The 23849-nt window shown below is 36.6% G+C and overlaps 1 protein-coding gene across 1 annotated transcript in view; it reads right to left on the bottom strand.

The window, feature by feature from the left end:
* The window catches only part of LOC107749000 (adhesion G protein-coupled receptor L3), a 170676-nt gene that overhangs the window by 123340 nt on the left and 23487 nt on the right, over positions 1–23849 (bottom strand). Inside the window, exon 2 of the mRNA XM_016564038.1 lies at positions 8677–8786. Within this exon, the coding sequence (XP_016419524.1) occupies positions 8677–8786 (110 nt within the window). The remainder of the gene's footprint in view (positions 1–8676; positions 8787–23849) is intronic.

Genomic DNA, 23849 nt, shown 5'->3' with positions numbered 1-23849 from the left:
TATTATTATTATTGTTGTTGTTGTTGTTGTTATGTACGTGTATAGCCTTTTTTTACAGTATGCTGATTTAAAGTAAACACAAAAAATGTATTTAAATATTTGATGCAAATTGTAATCAAAAGGACAGGCATCATTAAAAAAAAAATCTTAAAAGCAAAACATTTGAACAGATTGTGATATATGGAGGGCTTTTTCACGCTTTTGTCCATGATTTTTCATTCCTGTGACTCAAATGAAAGAACTTGACGCTGACGACAACAAGGTCATGGTTTTATTTCCACCCACACAAACTGAAAATGTACCTTGAATGGCTGTGTACGTAGCTTCAGATGAAGCATCCGCCTGACGCATAATGTCATTTGTGTTTTACTCTTATTTTGTTCTGAAACGTGACCCAGACGTTTGGTGAGATCCACCCGTCTCAGACACACGAGGCCTGACTGCAAATCTCTAAATGAATGGCTGTGGTGACGGTGGTGATTGTGTTTGATTGCTGCAGTGCGTCTGGAGGGTTTGTGAGTGCGCGTGTTAAAGGGAAATTAAGTGCTTTGGGACTGTGATTTCCACCCAACTGCAGGATCAACAATTAACGCTTGACACCAGCTCTTTACAAAGTCAAACACACAAACATGAACTATAGAGAACGACTGCAGCAGGAAGATCTGGAGCGGATGAGAACGCAAACGTTAGTATTAGCAGGAACGCACTTTTGGAGTGGTTTTATACTAAATTAAAATGTATTAGAGTTTAAATTTATATTAAAATCAATTAGCTGAACTTTAGAGTGATTTTTGACGACTTCTATTGCATTACTTCTATTGTCTATTGAAATACAGTTAAAGTAATGCTGAATGTACTGACAAGCATTCATGATAAACCAAAATATCCTTTAACGTCAGTTCTGTTGAAACTTGTATGTCATGTATTTAAAAATTGAATTATATTAATTTTAAATGTAATATTGAACAACACACAACAGTTAAAATGATAATCAGGTGCTGTACATGTGCTTTAGTATGTTAGTCAACACATCAAAATAAGTGTAGGTGTAACCCCTCTCTCCCGGGTCCTCACCGCCGCACCTCGTTCTCGTTCCGAGTGGGTCTCGAACCCGGGTCTCCGGCATGGTAGGCGGACGCACCAACAAGGACGTTAAAGACTGCAGCCTGCGTCTCTTGAGATCAGGGGAGTGAGGTTTACCTGCACAGCACCTACTCGCTGGCCTCCGTTACATAGGCCTACTTCTTTAAAATAGTTTTAAACTTCAAACTATTGCTTCTGGTAAAAATACTCCATAGTCAATAGTCCATAATAACGCTTCCTCCAGTGAAAAAGTCTCATGTTGTCTCTCACATCAAAATCCAGCCACATATTTGTTTAGAGCTGTTTTGGCTTGTAAACGGTGCTTGATCAGTGCAGATTTCTCTCCTGATTCAGACCAGACCACTGGAGGAATTGTTATTATGGATTATTGGCTCATATTTTGGACAGAAGCAATGGTTTAAAGTTAAAAACATCTTAATGATGGATTTGTCTTCTCCAGATGTTAACTGATGGACTGGAGTGGTGTGGATTATTGTGATGTTTTTATCAGCTGTTTGGACTCTCATTCTGACGGCACCCATTCAGAGCCCAGCATTTCAGCCCAAGTCCGACGGGGCCTGACTTATTTACATCCCTAGGGCCGAGTTTCTGGCCAATTTTCACGTCATAGCTCAGGCCTGTTAAATAATTAGTCAACCTGATGCTGTTCTAAAGCCATATAAGGCTACCTTATTTTTATTTTATTTATTTTTTTTATTACAAAAGAAGACATAAAAAAACTTGCACTTGTCCGTTTAATGAATTGTAACTTTCTTCAATCTTTTTACAAAAAAGGATTCAGATGTCATAAAATGATCCCATGCAACTCGTTCCGTATTCCAAGTGTTCAAATCGAAAATGTAATCTATTATTAAGCGAAAATCTCCAGTCAGTCGTGCATTTGCATGAGAGCGCAGCAGTTCACGCCGGTGCGCATAGGAAAAGCACACAAGCGAGTCATTTTCAAACATCAAGACAAATAAACTCATGACACGAAACACGATGCTTTCTTCTCTGAGGTTAATATATCCGTTCTGAGACAGTCGGACAGGATTATACAGCCTAGAAAGAGCGCTCCCTCTATAATCACTGAAAGCTGTCACTCACTTCAGTTCATCGCGATCATCAATGAAGCTGTCTGCACTGCACAATCAGTCTCTTATTTACATCGTATCTACATGTTGTTATAATGAGAGGATTCGCGAGCTTGCAGAACTCTCCAGAACACAAATACACACCGGAGCGTTTGCCAAATATGTTTCGCCAATATCAGATGGGGCCCTAAGCGGCCGCTTACCTCGCTTATTGGTTAAGTCTGCCCCTGCTTGCTGCAAAGCACTGGAAAAAGTATTAATGGCTGTGAATGTGTTGGGAAAAATGGCAAGGGGATATTTTAATTATTTATTAACTGACTCTGCAAAGATGAAGCTAATGATGCTGACTCCTTCAGAGAAAAATTACATAACGTACAGATTACATAACGAGCTAGTTTTTGTTTTCAATTTGAATTGGTTCAGTTTAAAGTAGACATTTCAAGCTTTCTATAGATATGTTTTTCATGTCTGTGAGGCAAGTAGCTTATAAAATGAGTTTCGGTTCATTTTTGTGGCGCGCTCCAGAGTTAGCGGAGACCGAGACTGCAGAAAGCACATCCTGTTTGTTTTCAACGCTTTGTTGATAATGTGAGTGCACACAAATAAAAGTGGACTTTACAGTTTCGAATGGTGTATTACTATTATCTGTATGAGCAAAAATGATGGAGTATTTTAAGTTGTTTCCACTGTTCGTGCCGGATAGGCTAAACATTTAAACTAACATAACACTGTGATATGCTTGAAGTGTTTTATATCTATGGATGTTTAATGTAGGCAAGTCAAGCGTTGATTTGAGAAGGCTAAATTTATCAAACATGTGATCAGCTCACTGTCTGCCGCTGACCGCTTGGTCGTCACATTAAAAAACAAAAACTAATGTTTAACAAACAAAAAAATGCTCCAAACATTTTTCTAAATTACCTTAATAAACAAACGAAAATAAATCTATCTATCTATCTATCCATCCATCCATCCATCCATCCATCCTCTATCTATCTATCTATCTATCTATCTATCTATCTATCTATCTATCTATCTATCTATCATCCATCCATCCATCCATCCATCTATCTATCTATCTATCTATCTATCTATCTACCATCCATCCATCCATCCATCATCCATCATCTATCTATCTATCTATCTATCTATCTATCTATCTATCTATGTATCTAGTTGAATACAGTCAAGCAGCTTCTCTGAGGTGAGGCGAAAAGCACCATTTTAAGGAGGGAACAAAACTGGACACCAAATTGCTCAATTGTAGTTTTGAAGCGAGTTATTTGTGTCTGAACACTGTCTCTGCTGCCGTTCTGGACACATTTCCTCTTCGGGGTCAACAATCAGACAAGCAGATGAAACATGGGACTCATTATGCCCTCGATGATTTAATTACTGACCCAAAAACAACCTAAATTAATAAACCCACAAGGTTTCGGTCTCCGCATATCCATAATCTGATACTGATATTTTCGGAGTCCTCTGTGGACGGTTGGATCGAAAAGCTTCGAGAAGAGCCAAGCCGTTTGGAAAGGAGATTGAGATGATTTCCACGAGCTGCTTGTGGGCACAATCTGTTTTCCAGCACAGCGGCGGCGGTGGGCTTCAGCGCTGTCCACATTCATTATATTCAGTGATTTTCGGGCGAAAGCCCAGCGGACGCTTATTTGGATGCTCTGATCTCTCCAAATCTCCTCTGAACCTCTCGGCAGGTCGCAGGAGGGCCGATGAACACGGCCAGGAACACGCCGATGTCTTGGCTCTGGCTTTAATCGGACTCAAAGCCGCTCCGATACCTGTAATCACCTGCGTATGATAAACACCTGATGGCGTCCAGATACAGCCAAGACCAATTAACTGGCCGTTCAGCATCAGGGTAATTAACAAGCACTGACTGGTTGCACAGCAGCAGCTCCATGACAGCGGAGGGTCGCAGGATATGACCAAACCACTGGATTCCGTGCTCGGATCATTTTTATATTTTATATATTATACTTTATGTTTCCATTTTAATTTTAGCTAACATTTCACTAATTTTGTGTTGTTGTTTTTTTGCCATTTTTATTTGTTTTTTTTTTGTTTTTTTTAGTTCGTTATTTTTATTATTATAATTTTTTTTTAATTCGTTTTTTTTTTTTTCTATTTTAGTGCATAAAATTAAAGTACATAAACTAAACTAAGAAATGTTGCCTTGGAAAATAGCTTACATAATACTTTTTATACTTTTCATAATACTATTTCATTATTAACATTTTGTATATTTTTTTTTTTTTATCTCCAGTTAACTATAATAACTCTGAATCACATGCTCTGATTGGGCATCAGCAGCGCCCCGTTGCCGTGACAACAAGTCAGTGTTGTGCAAACGGCGGGTCGCCTGATAACCCTGCAACAGGTAAACGAGCATGTGCTCACAGATTGAGCACAGGTGCTGTTTGTTAAAGCGGATGATGGCGAATCGTCTGGCGGGACGACAGAACATTACACGCAAACAGCACAGAGTGAGATCAGCTTATGCACGCAAGATTGCTTACGGCCAGAGAAAGACGCAGGTGCAAAAAAAACCTGGCAAAACAATCAGCTCTCATTCTCCCGGCCTCAGAACGGCCAGAATCCATACAACCGTTCTCTCTGTTCAGACAGACGAAAGACAAAACTAGCACAATGCATGCTGGGACGGATGGCCTCTCCTCGCTCCTGCAGAAGCTGCGTTATTGTGAACTGGAGGAGCAGCTTCTGTTTTCATATTTCACCAAAGAAACCGAAAAACAGAAAAGCTACATTCTGTGAAAACAACTGTGCGCGGTGCTGCCGGTGCAAAAGCCGCCGCTACAACACTAATGTGATTTCTATGGCATCGGCATGTGGTTGCTAGGGTGCTCCAGGTGGTTGCCAGGGAATTGCTATTCAGATAACTAAGCTGATTTTAGATTACTAAGCAGTTACATTTGTTAGGACATTGCTATGCAGTTGTTAAGGTGTTCTCGTGGTCGCTAGGGTATTGCTATGTGGTTGCCAAGGAATCACTATATTGCTAAGGTGTTCTGAGGGGCTTTTAGGTGTGTTGCTAAGCAGTTATCAGTCTTTAGGGTGGTTGCCAGGACACTGTTATGTGGTTGTTAGGGTGTTCTGGGTGGTTGGCAGGGCGTTGCTACGCAGTTACTATGGTGTTCTGAGATTGATTTTTGTAAATCTAGTGGTCAAATGTGGTAGGCTATTTCAGAAAGGACCATTTAAAAGATGAACATGAAGAATTAGGAGAAATGGTGAATAATCAGTTACTACCCAGCGCTATATAGTAGGGAAGTATTCAGATGCAGCGATAGTCAGAAGCGGACATGTCAGCCTGCTCTGCCCCATTAAACTCTGATATATACAATTTAAGCAGAAACAACAGAGGATGGCGTCCAGATACAGCCAAGACCAATTAACTGGCCGTTCAGCATCAGGGTAATTAACAAGCACTGACTGGTTGCACAGCAGCAGCTCCATGACAGCGGAGGGTCGCAGGATATGACCAAACCACTGGATTCCGTGCTCGGATCATTTTTATATTTTATATATTATACTTTATGTTTCCATTTTAATTTTAGCTAACATTTCACTAATTTTGTGTTGTTGTTTTTTTGCCATTTTTATTTGTTTTTTTTTTGTTTTTTTTAGTTCGTTATTTTTATTATTATAATTTTTTTTTAATTCGTTTTTTTTTTTTTCTATTTTAGTGCATAAAATTAAAGTACATAAACTAAACTAAGAAATGTTGCCTTGGAAAATAGCTTACATAATACTTTTTATACTTTTCATAATACTATTTCATTATTAACATTTTGTATATTTTATTTTAGTTAATATTTAGTTTATATATTTTAACTAGCTTAAATAATATGCTATATTTATGTTTTTGTATATTTAATTTATTTCAGTTAACATATATTTTATTTTATATATTTTACTACCTTATGCAAAAACGTAAATACATTTTATTATTTCTTTTATTTCAGTTAACCTATTGTATTTTTAAAATTTTATTTCAAATAACATTTTATTTTATATATTTTTACTATCTTAAATTATATATTTAAGTTTTTGTATATTTTATTTACTTCAGTTAACATTTATTTTATTTTGTTTTGTTTTATATATTTTATTAGCATAAATAATATAATATTTAAGTTTTGTATATTTAATATATTTCAGTTAATATATATAAAGCGGACATGTCAGCCTGCTCTGCCCCATTAAACTCTGATATATACAATTTAAGCAGAAACAACAGAGGAGTGCATGTATTGATTATCTGAAAGACAGTGAGATGATGGTGTGTGTGTGTGTGTGTGTGTGTGTGTGTGTTTCAATAACTCTGCAGAAGAATTCAAGGTCAAAGCTGAACTACATAATAATGCCACACTGAGCTCCAGACATCGACAGCAGTGTCCATCACTCAGGGTCAGCCTGAACACAAAATCACCTTCATTGTCCCGGTGTGTTTTGTGTAAAGAGAGAGACGCCGGCTGTCAGTCACACACTCACCGGTGGCCTTTCTCTGTGAATACTAACACACGTCAAACACATGATACCCGCCGCCACCGTCCTCCACAGCAAAACACAGAAGGGTTTCACTCTGTATCTCACATTTGTCCTGCAAATATTCCTTCCTGACTTCAGCATTTCTCTAGACTTTCTTTGATGAGGGAAGCTTTGATCAAACCAAGACCAGAAGTTCACCTTTGCTGTATATTTAAATGAGCTCAGCAAGCCCCGCCCTCAGTTTCACCTGACATCCGATGCCCCGCCCACTATATTTCAGGAGCTCCGCCCACTCCCATTCTCTCATGTCACACTGAAGACTGCTGAAAATTCAGCATTGCATTACAGGAATAAATTACATTTGAAATCATATCCACATAGAATCGGGTGCGAGGGCCCGTTCATCGCTGCTTGCAGCTTTAATTTTAAATTGTAATACTATTTCACTGATTCTACCATATTTTAATCAAATAAATGCAGCCTTGGAGAACGTTAGAGTATTTCCAGGTAATCCTGCTGTGAGTTTACAAGCTCCGCCCCCTTTCCCCTCTCCATTAATGAGTTCATTCATCTCATTTTTTTTTTCTCCACTATCTGGTCCTCTCTTCATTAAGCCGATCTTCCGCTCACTTTCTTTGCTCTCCTTTCATGCGACCGCAGAATGACAGATTTAATATGCGCTGAGGTGCATTTGTCACTGATAATATTATTATAAACAGGCGACGTGTCTCTCCCACTTAAACACATGTGAATGCGCTCTGACAGTGACAAATAAACGCTCTCTCAAACGTCCTCTGGATAACGCCGATTAAATTACACACGTGAGACTCTGAGGACTCAAGCCATCAGACGACTCGTCCCGTTTGTGTTCTGTTAATTGGCACTTTGATATTCATAAGATCATTTACCAAAAAGTAAACATTCTGTCATTCTGAATTACTGGCACGTCATTTCATAAACAACTTCCATAAAGACTTTCGTAGAATCTTCCTGCAGATGTGTTCATGCAACAACAGTTCAGAACGGCATCTATCAAAACTGCAAACAGGGCAAAACTACTATCAAAGTCGAGTTATAATCTATGCCTTCTGAAGTCCTGCTAGTTTTATGCGATGAAAAGACTTTAATGTATGGTGTTACGGTCAACATATGTACAATATTAGGATGTACATGCCACACTGAAAATCTTCCCCGCCCAAGTTTTATTTTTTTATTTTTTTTATTAAAAATAGTAATGTTAAAAATAACAACAACAAAAAAATTTTAAAAATGATTATTGCATGTTTTTTTTATTTATTTTTGTGTATTTTTTTTTTTTTTTACAAATGTATTTATTTAATTAAGTGTATTTTATTTAGCTAGTAACTTTTATTATTGTACATTTTTAAATGACTGTTAAATTTCAACCCACATTTTCATTTTTCAGGATTCACAGATGAATAGAAAGTGTAAAAGAACAGCATTTATTTGAAATAGAAATCTCTTGTCACATTATAAATGTCTTTACTGTCACTTTTGATCAATTGAATGCATCCTTGCTGGATAAAACATTAATATCTTTCAAAAAAAATCTTACTGACCCTACACTTTTGAACAGTTGTATGGAAGTTTCAGGAAGTGAGAAACAGTCATTGTTTCCTCTGAAGCTTCAGTCTGCAGCAATTAAACTCAATTCACTGAACAGCAACGCTAGCTTGGCGTTCATTTATCAGTAAAGACGAGCACTGACGTAAGGAAAAGCCAACAGAGTAAACAGCGACACACACAAACACAGACACACACACACTCTCTCACACACACACACACACACACGGCAGATAGGAACTGATGAGATCAAATGAAGGAGAGACTTTTAACTGCAGGAAAAAGAAGAATAAATCAGTCCTCAGGCAGCCGTTCCCATTGAGCTGAAAGAGAAAGATGCTGATGGTGTTTATGGTGACCAATCACAGACAGACATGTTGATACGTACTGTACGGGACGCACTCATACTGCACTTCCAGGTATTTGTATGTCCCAGGACAGGGGTCGGGAAACGCATCCGGTCCGGCCACGACGGCGCACTGCGTCCGGTTATTACACCTGAAAACACACACACAGATGGGATAAAGATCATTAGCGGTGTGTTACTATTGCTCATACTCTGGTTTAGAGGTTCGCTGACATTTATAACCTTTAGTCTTACACAGTTTGAGCTCAAAACATGCATTATATTTGCAATTTTTGGACAATAAAAGAAACAAAAATCTGACTTTGGAGGGACTGAACCACATGTTCAATTACCAGAATGTCACATAGATCATTTGGGCCAGTAAATAACTTCCCAGAACCATCCACAGTTACCATTAACCATCCAGAATACCGTAGTATCAACACAGTAATATGCTAAAATCCTTAACAAGCAGTTTTACAGGAATTTTTTACAGAAAGTTTTACACCAATATTTTCTTTCGAAATCTAAACTCTAAGAAAAGTCTAATGATATGAGGGATTTTACAGTATTATTATTATTATTATTATTATTACAGGTGTTTTACCCATATTTTGAATTTTTTTTAAGTTGAATGAAATGTCCGTAAATTATCATAAACTATACTAGTAATTTTCTGAAAGGATTTTTTTTTTCCTTAAATTGTATTTAAAACCGTAATACAGCATTTAAATGGCATCTCACAACTTATTTAATGCTTTAATTGTATTTTAAGCATACTTTAAATGACATCAAGTCAAAATTGACCTTATTTACTTCTTAATAAATATCTCTGCTTGTATTGTGATTTATCAATGCACACTACTCATATTTTTTCATCAAAATGTAATAACTTTATAATGCAATACACTTAGCTGTCTAAATAAGGAATCCCAGCACACTGTTTAAAGCTGATTATAAATAAACCAATCCAGAACTTGACAAGAAAACTCTCTGAAATGTAACATTTAATATACATATATAGGCCTATGTGTGTGTGTGTGTGTGTGTGAGTGTGAGTGTGAGTGTGTGTGTGTGAGTGTGTGTGTGTGTGTGTGTGTGTGTGTGTGCGTGTGCGTGTGTGTGAGTGTGAGTGTGTGTGTGTGTGTGCGCGCGTATGTGTGTGTGTTTAAATAACTATGTTACATCACAGTATACAACATAATTTTATTATTATGCTGTTAGGCTAACCGAGACTTGTCATTTGCACTTATATATTGTTGCTCTTTTGTTAGTTTTGACTGCTTTTATTGTCCTCATTTGTAAGTCGCTTTGGATAAAAGCGTCTGCTAAATGACTAAATAAATAAATAAATAAATAAATAATTTTCAGCAATTTTAGATTTGAAATTTGTGATAAACATTATACCTATATGCATATTTAATTATATAATATAAAATAAGCTAAAAATGTGTAAATAATTATTTAACAAACCAAACCATAACCTTACAAGAAAACTTCCTGGAAATTTAGATTGAAAATCCACAAAAATAAACATGATAAATGTACATAATTATATAACAAATGTAAAATATGCAAAACAATAAAAAAGTAAACATTCTGTAATAGATCATATATGACAAACATTAAAAAAATACATATAGTATAATTAAACCAAACCATAACCTTACAAGACAACTATAGACTGAAATTTGCATTTAAAATGTGTAATAATAAACCTTAGAAATGTATGTTATTATAAAATAAAAATGTGCAAAAAAAAAAAAAAATGTAAAAAAAAAATCATGATTATGTAATATATCATGCATACATATATAAAAAATAAATGACAAATTTGAAAAATTAAATATAAAAATAATATAAAATATACAATTAATATAATTAATACAACTAATATAAAATATGCAAAAAATAAAATAATAGTATAATAGTATAATAAATAATTATTTAACATCACATATAAAATACATAACTGTGACCCTGGAGCACAAAAGCAGTGTTAAGTCGCTGGGGTATATTTGTAGCAATAGCCAAAAATACATTGTATGGGTTCAAATTATAGATTTTTCTTTTATGCCATCAATTCGAACAACACTGATCCACAGCCCCTGACTCATCCTATCCACAGTGATGTACATTAACCACAGAAAGATAGCTGACCTGCATAAACAGTGTTGTTTACTGTGATTTTCACCTCTCCATTCTAAAAAAATAGCTAGAAATGACTATCATACAGTTCTCAATAGGGATGATCTAATATGTATTTTTAAGGCAAACAATATATTAGCCGAAATAAAATGCAATTAATTTAAGAGAAATAAAAAATACGCACTGCTATGATAACCAATGTTAATGTTTTTGAGGCAGATAACAAATATATTAGACAAATAAATAAAAAAAATTAAAAAAAATAAAAAAAATACATTTTTAACATTTAATTAAAAATTTTTTTTATCAGTTTTCCACTGCATATGATTATACAAATATTTACAGATATAAATATAAGTACAAATATTTTACATACTAAACTTTCTACATTTTCTTTTAATAAAAATTAAATGGAAAATGAACAAATGTGACCCTGGACCACAAAACCAGTCTTAAGTCGCTTGGGTATATTTTTAGCAATAGCCAAAAATACATTGTATGGGTCAAAATTATTGACCTAAAAATCATTAGGATATTAAGTAAAGCTCATGTTCCATGAAGATATTTTGTAAGTTTCCTACTGTAAATATATCAAAACTTCATTTTTGATTAGTAATATGCATTGCTAAGAACTTCATTTGAACAACTAGGCAGGCGATTTTCTCAATATTTAGATTTTTTTGCACCCTCAGATTCCAGATTTTCAAATAGTTGTATCTCAGCCAAATATTGTCCTATCCTAACAAACCATACATCAATGGAAAGCTTATTTATTCAGCTTTTTATGTATAAATCTCAATTTAAAAAAATGGACCCTTATGACTGGTTTTGTGCTCCAGGGTCACATATTAAAAAAAAAATATATATCAGCTGTCATTATAGAGTATGTAAAACTGGAAAACTTTAAATTATTTATGATCTTCCAATGAGCAAGTATCGGCTCAATATTCTGATCGGTTATGTTGTCGTGACATCGCATTAAAAGCTACTGCATCCCATAATAACCAGTGGGATCACAAGGTCCAGCCAGTTACGATGCAGGATCGTCCCATAAGAAAATACACATCCAAACGCTGAACTCAACATGAATGAATTATTCCTCAGAGTTTAAGAGGATTGAAGCAAATCTGCTTAGAATCCATCCGTCCTCAGAGAATCCGTCCGACAAACAAACGCTACCTGTTTGCGCGGGTCAGCTGAGGTCAAGCGCTGAATTTAATCAGGTTTCAGCACGGGATGGAGGGGATTTGTTTTAGATTAGAGTAAATTAAGCAGCACAATGAGGATTACACTGCAAATCCCTGATCCCAGGCCTCTGAGTCCACACGGACAAGTGCGTTTGCCTGCCGCCGGTGGGACATTTTCCAAACGATGTTCTGAAACTCAAACGCAAACATCTCCAGGACGTGAGGAAATGAGAATGACAGAAATCAATGGCAGAACGCCGCGCTATTGATTAAAGCCACAGTCACGTGTCGGCAAACATCCTAATTATCAAGCCACCGTCGACTCGTTACCTGCAGCAAACCGCTTTCTGCTCCTGAAAACAGGGCTGGTTTTCAAAAGACGCCAGTCAATAAATCACTGTGGATTTGGGAAGGGAATAGTCATGTTCTGCTTTAGCCTCGTCTGCTGATGTCTTCACCCATCGACTGAATCACTCAGACAAAGCTATGAGCGGATATCCCATTTACCTTCAGAATCACCAGCACAGGGTCCACAATAAACACAAGTGTGACCCTGGACCACAAAACCATGCAGTCATAAGGGTCCATTTTTGGAAATTGAGATTTATAAATTATAATGATTTATATATTTTAATTAAATGTTTATTAGTTAATTAAATAAAATAAAATATTTAATTATTTACTAATTAATTAATTAATGTGTAATATTCTTCACATCAAAAATATGATAAAGACAATGCCTCTGCCGTAATAAATATACCAAATCAATCAATCAATCAATCAATCAATCAATCAATCAATCCCCTAACATGCTTTGTATAAAGTACAGTTGCATGGCTGCTACATGTTCTCAGTTCACCCAATTCAATTTAATTCTCTGAATTGATTAAATCAATGTGTTTTTCTTTGTTTATAGTCATTGAAGTCACAAGAAACTGATTTTTCTTTTTCTTTGTATTTCTCTGGGCAGGCCCACACAAACAAGCCGCTCACTGATGGACATTCAGAAAGCAAGCGCTGAAGTCAAGCTGCTCTCACAGGTCCGTCAGCGGCTGACATTTAAATAAGGGCCAGTTAGTGCGTCCGCCGGCTATAACCACACACACACTTGATAATGTTTAGGAAAATATGAGTGCTGATATGTCAGCCACCTGGATTTGTTGACGTTAAGAGCTGTTTGTTCATGTCCGAGTGGAAATCCATCGCTTGTAATTTTTCAATTTGGCACAGAGGACACACAGGACAGACACATTACAAGACAACTATACAAATGTGTGTGTGTGTGTGTGTGTCTGTGTCTGTCTGTCTGTGTGTGTGTGTGTGTGTGTGTGTGTGTGTCTGTGTGTGTGTGTGTCTGTGTGTCTGTGTGTCTGTGTGTGCGTGTGCGTGTGTGAGACAGACAAACTATTTTCGTGTTTAACACTGTAAAGCTGCTTTGACACAATCAATCTGTATTGTATAAAGCACTATAAAAAGAAAGGTGACTTGACTTGATATTGATGTTTGCGAATGAATTTATCACAAAGCAAAAGAACCAAATAACACACTACTGTTGAATCCAAACGTCTAAACCTATAAGCCTAAACCATAAATCTACACAATAACTCTGTATCTTATTCCTCACGAGAAAAAACACATTTGTCTCCTAAATGTATTTGCAAATATTCATATTTTTTTCACTTATATATATATTTTTCTACATATCACAAATATATAGCAACCCATAAACCTGAACCTTACCTTTGTGAAGAAAAGCACACTTTAAAAAAAAAGCTACTTTTAAAAGAGTAAAAATAATGCTTTAAAAGAATATAATGTAATGTTTTCAGACACTTAAGTGAATGTTAATTGCACTTAAATGAAAATGTATTATAGTTTACTTAAATGTATTTTAAATGCAATTAGCTGAACTTCAGAGTGTTTTTGACCGACATGAGTAGGACTTAAATACATCTTTATATGTAATATAATATCATAATGAAATTGTCTTTGGAATATGGTTAAAGTTCTGCTGAATGTACTGACAGGCCTTTATGATAAATTAAAACATACTTTAATGTCATTTCTAGAAATAATTGTATGTGGTGTTTAAATATATTTGTGATTACACATTTGTAATGATGAAGTTGAAATTTAGTGCATTTTAAATATATTCACTTTAAATGTAAACTGAATAACACTATTAAAATTATAAAATTAATTATGAACTTTACATGTGCTTTAGTAAGTCAGTAAACACATCAAATCACGACAAAAGATTATTAAAACACAATGATTTAAAATTTTTAAGAATTTTATAATTTAAAATACTTTTAAAAAGTCACTTCTGCACAACTGTCTCTTCAAGTACACTTAACTTGCCTTTTAATTTTATATCTGCAATCACAGTTTTAAAAAAATAGGTTCATTTAAGATTTGAAGTACGACAAAAAAAAAAAAAAAGAGTTAAAATGTATGTTCAAGTGAAATTTTTAATTTGACATTATCACAAAGTGAACTTTTTAAAAAATCAACCTGGTCTCATGGCAAAAACGTACCCAGGGGCACATTTTCGCGAGATGCGAAATACGTACCAATAAGTACATACCACTGCAGTTTGCAAAATAAATGAACACTAGAGGCAGTAAAACTCCGACACCTTTTATTCCTTTTCACACACATTTACAGAGTTTCGATTAATAAAGCGTAATTTTCGCACAATTACTTGAAGAATATCATGTTATGACTTCAAAACAATTTTAATATGCTGGGAGATTTGAAAACTGATGCTTTTGAACGTTAGCACCGCACATATCCAGCTTCATATCAATGGGTTTTCAACGATGGTAGGTTTATTCAGTAGCTCACGGAGCACGGAGACGTACTTGAGAGGCGAGGAGCTCCGGTTCGAATCTCGTGTAACTACGGTTCAACAAAACGGTGCAAATCTGCATATAAATAAGTTCAAATGACACGGTTGGCCGCAATACATACCGGAAGCAACGTAATAAGAACACAGCAATACGTACCTATATCAACGTAATAAAAACGTGCCAAGTTTAACCTGTGTTTTAGCGCCACTCAGTGGACATTTCTCTTTGAAACTGCGGCGAAACGTGCAGTAAGGTACATAAAAACGGTGTTGCAGAAAAGTACCCAGAGGTACGTATTTTTATGAGACTGGGTTGTAAAAAATTTACTTAAGTGTGTTCAGAAAACAGTCGTGAAAGTGTCTCTAAGTTGCTTTTTTTATTATTTTACTTATGGTTTTAAAGTTTTGTTAAACACAAAGAAAAAAAGAACAGCAACAAAAAATGAATAAATAAAAATAAACTGCCTCAGTTAGTAATGTATACAGAGCAATTATTTAAGATAAACACATTAAAAAAATTATATTTGGTATTGCTTCATAAACCAGATAATTTTTCAAATTAGCGGAAAATAAATGTTCTCTTTAAGCCACTTAAGTGGCCGTTTAATTTATTAATATTATATTATCTGCAAGTACATATAATACAAATCTTAAAATACTTGGTTACACTTAAGTGGGTGTCCTTGTTACAGTGTAATTATGCATTTAAGTACTGAGTAATATCAATTAATTAAGTGCACGTCTTTTAAGCAAGGGCATCCATACACGCTAGTGCCTCCACCTTAACTACAAAAAACTCAAATGAGCTTAAACTCTAAGCCTACATGATAAATCTTATCCCAACACAATAACCCTCACCCATAACTCTACAATATAACATTTAAATCTCAATCCTACACAATACACCCTAAAAGGGTTTGTGTGTGTGTCTTCATCTACTTCCATTCATTATATTTCCCTGCTGAGTGACTGATCACCGTCTCCTGCCTTCCAACCGTCTGACTGCCAAACACCTCCGAACCGCAGCCAAATGCACACACACACATATGCATATATGTGCACTTTAGTGTCTAATGCATCTCTGGCCGCGGCAGACTAGACTCATGCTGCGATGTGCTCCAAAAATAATAAAGCGAGCCTATGTTGTGCAAGCACACACCTACACACACACACACACAAATACATAGACATAGTGTTACATAAAATGAAAACATATTACAAGACCGTTTCCCTTAAAATTATAGTAATTCCCAAACACACCACACCAACAATTTGCACAACATTACAGCATTTTGTGACACATATTTGTTTCCAGATTTCATTCCCACACGCCAAAACTATTTGAGAGCATTTATTTGTGTTCTGCATTGGACAGAGCAGAGATTCACCAGCCTAAATTATTTTTTAGAGATTATTAGAGTACATTTTAAAAGACAACAAGAGTGTTATTTTTGTATAGTTTTCATTAATATTTTGAAATAGTTTTTATTTTTAGGGTTTCCGTTTTCATTTTAATTTTAGTTAAAGTTTTAGTAATTTTGTTGTGTTTTTGTAATTTTTAGTAGTTTTTTTTTGTTTGTTTTGTTTTTCATACAGTATATATATATTGTTTTATAAATATTTATTTCAGCTTTAATTAATTAATTAATTAATCTTAATTAACACGAGAAATGTTGCCAGTTTTTTATATTTTATTTTATTTTTGTTAATGTTTATTTTATTTCAAGTAACAACTTTTACTTATTTATTTATTTATTATTTATTTATTGTTTTATTTATTTATTTATTTATTTATTGTTTTGGTTTCAGTTTTAGTTTTAGTTAACTGTAATAACCATGGAAAATAGTTTTTCAGTCTTTCTTCTTTATAATTTCATGTTTAATTCAATGTTACTTGCCACTTTTGTAACTGTGAAATTTACTAGCAATTTCTGAGTGACAATTCAGTGTATATTTGCGACGCTGTAATTATTATTATGATTTTTTTCAGCACAAATTAGGAAAGTTCAAGACACTCTCGCGTGTTGTAATATATTACAATTTAAATAAAATATCCATGTTTTGCATTATAGTACTGAGAATTTGAGGATGAAGTGCGCTTGACTGTTGAGCAAAAAACACTTATAGTTCTAAACCAGGCTTTATGAATGCAAATTATAATTTCCTATATACGTCTTGTGTGAAATATAGCAAGGCACATATTCACAAGTATTTCATAAGTATTGCTCATAAGGTTTCATAAGTATTGCTCTTGATCTTCAGCAATTATACATGTCCCTTCACCTGTTTTAGCAGCGCACCTCTAAACTTCAATTAAATGTCTTGTAGTATGAAATGACTGCATTCATAATTGCACAGAGAGAGGGTTTGCAATTCAAACACACACTCTCATTAAACAAACATGGCGCTCCGAGTGTGAAGAGCGAGCGCAGGGAGAACTGATTTGAAAAAGAGATGCTCCTCTTTGTTTAGAAGAGCAGAGAGTGAAAGGAATGGTAATGCATGAGAAAGAAATGTTTTACATTTAAATAAGACGCTCTATCAAACGCTGGTGTGGCTGCTTCATCTGATCAAACTGTCTGCCGTCTTCACTAAAGCTCTGCGTTTAGACAAGCACTCAAGCTGCATCTCAGAGGCCTCGTTCACACCGCACACAATTCTAATTTGAACTCGATTGTTTCTGAATTGAAAACTCTCAAATACTGATAATGAAACCCAATAAAGCCCCTGTAAAATCAACCTTAACTTAAATCTGTCCTTGTGCTGTTCTGGCAGAGATCTGCTACTTTATCACATGCCAAATGTAATTGTGTTTTTGTTTTTAAAAAACATTTTTATCTCAAATGTTTAGTGTGATGGTAACAACAGCAATAATGCACAAAAAATAATGCACATAAATACCAAATTAACTTAAAATAAAAAGTAAAACTTCCCTGATTTTACCACGTTTTATACATATTATAGAAAATGTGGAAAAGGGCAATTAAAGTTAAACAATACATTATAAACACAATACATTTTAAAGCTATTATAATCCTAATAGCTATTTTTTTATTATTAGAAATGGTAAACAAATAAAATAAATACATTTATAGTAAAAAAAAATAAAGTAAAAATCAGCCTAGAAAACATAAAAATAAGTAAAATCAGCCTAGAAAAAAATAAAAGTAAGTAAAAATTAGCATATAGAAACAAAAGTAAGTACATTAAGTAAGTAAGTGAGTAAGTAAAATCAGCATTGGAAACATAAAAGGGTAACACTTTACTTAAAGCCTTTATGAATAATGCATAATAAAGGTATTGATAATGTATGTCATAACGCATTATATAATTGTAACCAAAGTTAAAATGCATTATAATTTTTGAAAATTTGTTTTTCATTTGTTTTAACGCACTATATTTTCTAAAGGTGTAACAATGAATAGATAAGTATTTTTATGTATTATAACTCTGGTTATAATTATTCTTAAGATCATACAATGCATTATAAGGTGCATTACAAGGAATAATTAATGCATTAAAGCTACATTTAAACTGTATTATTTAGAAAGGCTTTAAGTGTTACCCATAAAAGTAAGCAAATAAGTAAAATTCAGCCTAGGAAACATAAAAGATCCCCTAACAGAAGTATTGCTTGCATATTTAATGTCCAAACCACTCACTCATTCACTATTAAGAGTCAGAAACTCTAAAATAGGCCGAAGCTGGACGCTTACAAAGGACGGCCAATGAAACTTCAAACTCCCCCCAATGCTGCTAGCACACACACACACACACACTCACACTCACACACACACACACACACACACACACACACACGCACACACACATAGACACATACATGCATACGGCTGAAAACATGCACAGAATGAAACGACTTGAATCACAAAGTCACAGTGGCATAAATTACCATATGTGCTTGTCAAACCAAGTCCAATTAAAGGAGATGCGGCAACAGACACGAGGATGCAAATTCCCAGAGGCTGAGCGGAAATTTCTGTGAATTTCTCCACGAGAGACTCACGCAAACTCTTACACACACACGAACGCCGCCATCGAGCTGATAATGACCTGTCAGTCACGATTTCTGATTTGTGTCACTCGCAGTCTTTAAAAAGCACAGCTTTTTACGAACACACTTCTCATACTATTTCTGCAGTATACAGTGTGTATTTTCAAAGTATGCATGCATACAGTATTTATATATTGTGAATTTTCTGAATAATCTACTCCATGTGTGTAAACATGCAGTTTATAACAGTCTATTTATTTCTTTCTATAGTGCTTCATTCAATAGAGTTCCATAGCAAATTCACATTAATAAATAAGAAAATTACAGTATTAATATTGCAAAGTTCTTTAATTATGAAACAAATTCAGCTTTAAAGCAGCTCTAAAAAGACAACTCAGTTTATTTCAGTGTTGATTTAAAGGGATCCTCCACCCCAAAATGAAAATGTTGTCATTAATCACTTACCCTCATGTCGTTCCAAACCCGTAAAAGCTTCGTTCGTCTTCGGAACACAATTTAAGATATTTTGGAGAATATCCGCTGAACGCAAGCATGCAAAAATGTCATACTTTTCTGGACCTTGACAGTGTAAGTTACTTGGCAGTCAATGGGACAGTCATTTTTAGACAAAATTAATTTGAAAATGCATAAATAAATAACGTGTTATAACCACATGCATACTACAGTATGAAACATTTATTGTTACCTGTTTTTAGCATATGATGTGCCGTATTCATTAAGTAATACGCTAGTATTTAATTGGGCTCATATGCATTGGCTCTTCAGCACTGGTTTAAGAGCATCATGTGTCAGAGGTCACGATCAGCTCCTGCGACTCGCTGAAGTTCAGCAGGTTTAGCAGCAGGGACGAGTGCAGAGTCTGCCAGACGACGGCAATGAATTACAGCGCCACTGAAACCACCAGGGACCCGTTTAGCAGACGTACAGTACCTGACAGGATCGCTTAAAATTTAGAGTGCGAGCGAGATGGCCGAGGAATAAACCCCCATCAAATTCAATTACGCTGAAGCAATTTTCCCACTGCCACTAAAACTGATATTTTCAAGCGGAGTGCAATGAGACTAAACCCTGAGGTTTGTGCTGCGCAGATATTATTACTGCGACGGCGAGGTAAAACTGCTTACGTGCAACATCTCTGGAGGATTACGAACAATTACGATTCAAAACACAGAGACCTGTGTCTGATCACAGTTACTTAGATGTAATTTATCAGTTATGGCAAGATGTGCGGTAAGATTAATTAAGAACTGCATTTTAACAATATTTGCAAATGAAAAAAAACAACAACAACAAATTTAATTTAATTATCACCTATTTATTTGCAAAGTCCCACCCATTTCAGAACTCGGCCAATAATCATATAGAGAAGCAAAAAAAAAAAAGCCAAATTCTCCAAGAGTGACAGACAAATATGCAATTATAATTCAGCAAAATTTGACATTGCTCAAATTATTAAATGTTTTCATCTTGCCACTTTCTTGGTAAAGAAAACACATTTTTACTCAAATTAATCAAAACGGATTTATAGCGTTTTGGAACCAAACTCTTCATATATATATATATATATATATATATATATATAACATCATAAATGCAGTCAACATTAACACTGTTTTTAAGTGTGACCCAGTGTGTGTGTGTGTGTGTGTTAGCTTTGCTGTAATACATTAGTATTAGCTACACACGTGTTCATTTCTCTCCAGCGCTCTCGCTTTAATGGGCCATGGGCTGATCTTCCGCCCGCTTTCCGACGGAGTGAGATTTTACAGCACCGCGGAGAGCGGCTGTTTGCTCTGACTGATATTTACAATTTCAATAACCACTAAATACACGTTTCACATCCAAATGTCAACTTAAATTGATTTTTGTAGCCTCCATTTGCGGCGAGACTTACGGAGCACCTGTGCGCTGCTTGTCTCGTTCGAAAACGCCTGGCTCTCATTGGCCCGCGGTTGCCATGGAAACCCATTATGACATCACTCGTTCAGAACCCAGCGGGAGAGGCTTGTCAACAGATCATATGATGTCATCGCCGAGCGATTAGAGTTGTGTGTAAACGCGGCCCTCTGGATCATAACAAAAACAATTAAATATTCCTTAAATCCATTCATATAGAGGAGGCAGCTCAGGAGGGCCTACTTGAAAAATGATTTATGGAGATCAGCAGGAATCGCTCGCTTCTTGCCAATAAACGACGTCGGCAGAGAGACACAATTCAAGAGCCTGAGGGCGAATGTTTAGATTTTCATATGCGTATGAATTTTACGGCTGAATGTGCTAAATAGGTCATAAAAGGTTCAGTGTTGCCTTGCTAAACAGATGGATCTATTTGATATATAGATCTGCTTACCTGTTGAACACACACACACACACACACACACACTGAGTGGGCGGTTTTGACTATATATACTGTGCAATGGTAGAAATGTGCCAGGTTTTTAATTAGTGAGCCGGACTGCTTTATGTTATTTGCATATGCAACGAAGAAATGTGAGATTATAGAGCTGAACGTGTTTCAAACTTGTTATTAAGGTGAGCTGAGCTGTTTACAACAACAAAACAACACCGCAATGAGCCGCTGCACAGTAAAATCACCATATTGTAAAGAAGAGTCTTGTTGACTTCCACTTGTGCCTCAATACTTCATTTGAAATTCCAAGATGAAACACAATGTTAAAGTTGCTTTAATTTTTTTTTGAAACACTAAGACATATATGCACTGTTTTTACTGTATTTTTGATCAAATAAATGCAGCCTTGGTGAGCAGAAGTGACTTAAAAAAAACAAATCTTTCAGACCCCAAACTTTTATACAGTAGTGTGTTTCCATCATTTTCAATTTTAATTAATCACAATTAATAATGCACCTAGCATGATTAATTGTGATTAATCACAGCTAACTGTGAGGCTAATTAGGTGCATTTTTGATCCATTCACAGCCCTAGACACAATATATGGCTATGTTTAAAAGGCTGTCGATGTAGAAAGATGCATTTTGGGTACCTAACAGTATCTACCAACGGAGACTAACCTGGTCATGCTAACCAGTCAAACTCTTGTTATGAGAAACCCTACTTTTCAGATTTTCATGACCACTGGTTCATCTAAAGGCATGAGATTTGAGTGAAATCTGTGTTTCAGACGCATGTTGCTAGTCAAACAGAAAGACGCACTTCACCTGAACTAAACAAACATTCAGAGTCAGATATGAAGCATCGGTGATCCTCATACTCGCTCTCTTGTATTCTGTGATGTTGGAGACAGCATCAGAGCTGAATAGGGTGCAGGGAGCCGCTCAGTTTGCCGAACCGAATGCGAAATTGCCCTTAAAACTGCAGAGAGTCTCGGAGCTGCTCTCTATTGCGCAGGAATGCAGTGCGGTGGATGGAAAGAGTGAGAGACAGACAGACAGATGGAGAAAAAAGCCCTCTTTGGAGTTGGACACGCACACAGTGAACACACACACTCACTCACGCACACGCACGCACACAGTGAACACACACACTCACTCACGCACACAGTGAACACACACACTCACTCACGCACACGCACGCACGCACGCACACAGTGAACACACACACTCACTCACGCACACGCACGCACACAGTGAACACACACACTCACTCACGCACACAGTGAACACACACACTCACTCACGCACACGCACGCACGCACGCACACAGTGAACACACACACTCACTCACGCACACGCACGCACACAGTGAACACACACACTCACTCACGCACACAGTGAACACACACACTCACTCACGCACACGCACGCACGCACGCACACAGTGAACACACACACTCACTCACGCACACGCACGCACACAGTGAACACACACACTCACTCACGCACACAGTGAACACACACACTCACTCACGCACACGCACGCACGCACGCACACAGTGAACACACACACTCACTCACGCACACGCACGCACACAGTGAACACACACACTCACTCACGCACACAGTGAACACACACACTCACTCACGCACACGCACGCACGCACGCACACAGTGAACACACACACTCACTCACGCACACGCACGCACACAGTGAACACACACACTCACTCACGCACACAGTGAACACACACACTCACTCACGCACACGCACGCACGCACGCACACAGTGAACACACACACTCACTCACGCACACGCACGCACACAGTGAACACACACACTCACTCACGCACACAGTGAACACACACACTCACTCACGCACACGCACGCACGCACGCACACAGTGAACACACACACTCACTCACGCACACGCACGCACACAGTGAACACACACACTCACTCACGCACACAGTGAACACACACACTCACTCACGCACACGCACGCACGCACGCACACAGTGAACACACACACTCACTCACGCACACGCACGCACACAGTGAACACACACACTCACTCACGCACACAGTGAACACACACACTCACTCACGCACACGCACGCACGCACGCACACAGTGAACACACACACTCACTCACGCACACGCACGCACACAGTGAACACACACACTCACTCACGCACACAGTGAACACACACACTCACTCACGCACACGCACGCACGCACGCACACAGTGAACACACACACTCACTCACGCACACGCACGCACACAGTGAACACACACACTCACTCACGCACACAGTGAACACACACACTCACTCACGCACACGCACGCACACACACACACGCGCACACACACACGCACGCACACACATACACACACACATACACACACACGCACATACACACACACACGCACACACGCACGCACACACATACACACACAAACACACATACACACAAGGCAGCTTTATCATGTTGTTCTGTAATTGTTTTTTGAGTCTGTGTCTAAGTATGTCTAAGTATTAAAGATACAGTAAAAATGAGAAATATTATTAAAATTTTAAATAGCTGTTTTCTATGTGAATATCTGTTAAACTGTAATTTATTTCTGTGATCAAAGCTGTA

The sequence above is a fragment of the Sinocyclocheilus rhinocerous genome, unplaced genomic scaffold (assembly GCF_001515625.1).
Source record: "Sinocyclocheilus rhinocerous isolate Xijiao unplaced genomic scaffold, SAMN03320098_v1.1 scaffold680, whole genome shotgun sequence".
In the NCBI taxonomy this organism is placed as follows: domain Eukaryota; kingdom Metazoa; phylum Chordata; class Actinopteri; order Cypriniformes; family Cyprinidae; genus Sinocyclocheilus; species Sinocyclocheilus rhinocerous.
The sequence above is the reverse complement of the archived record's forward strand: the minus strand, read 5'-3'. Positions and strand labels throughout refer to the sequence as shown.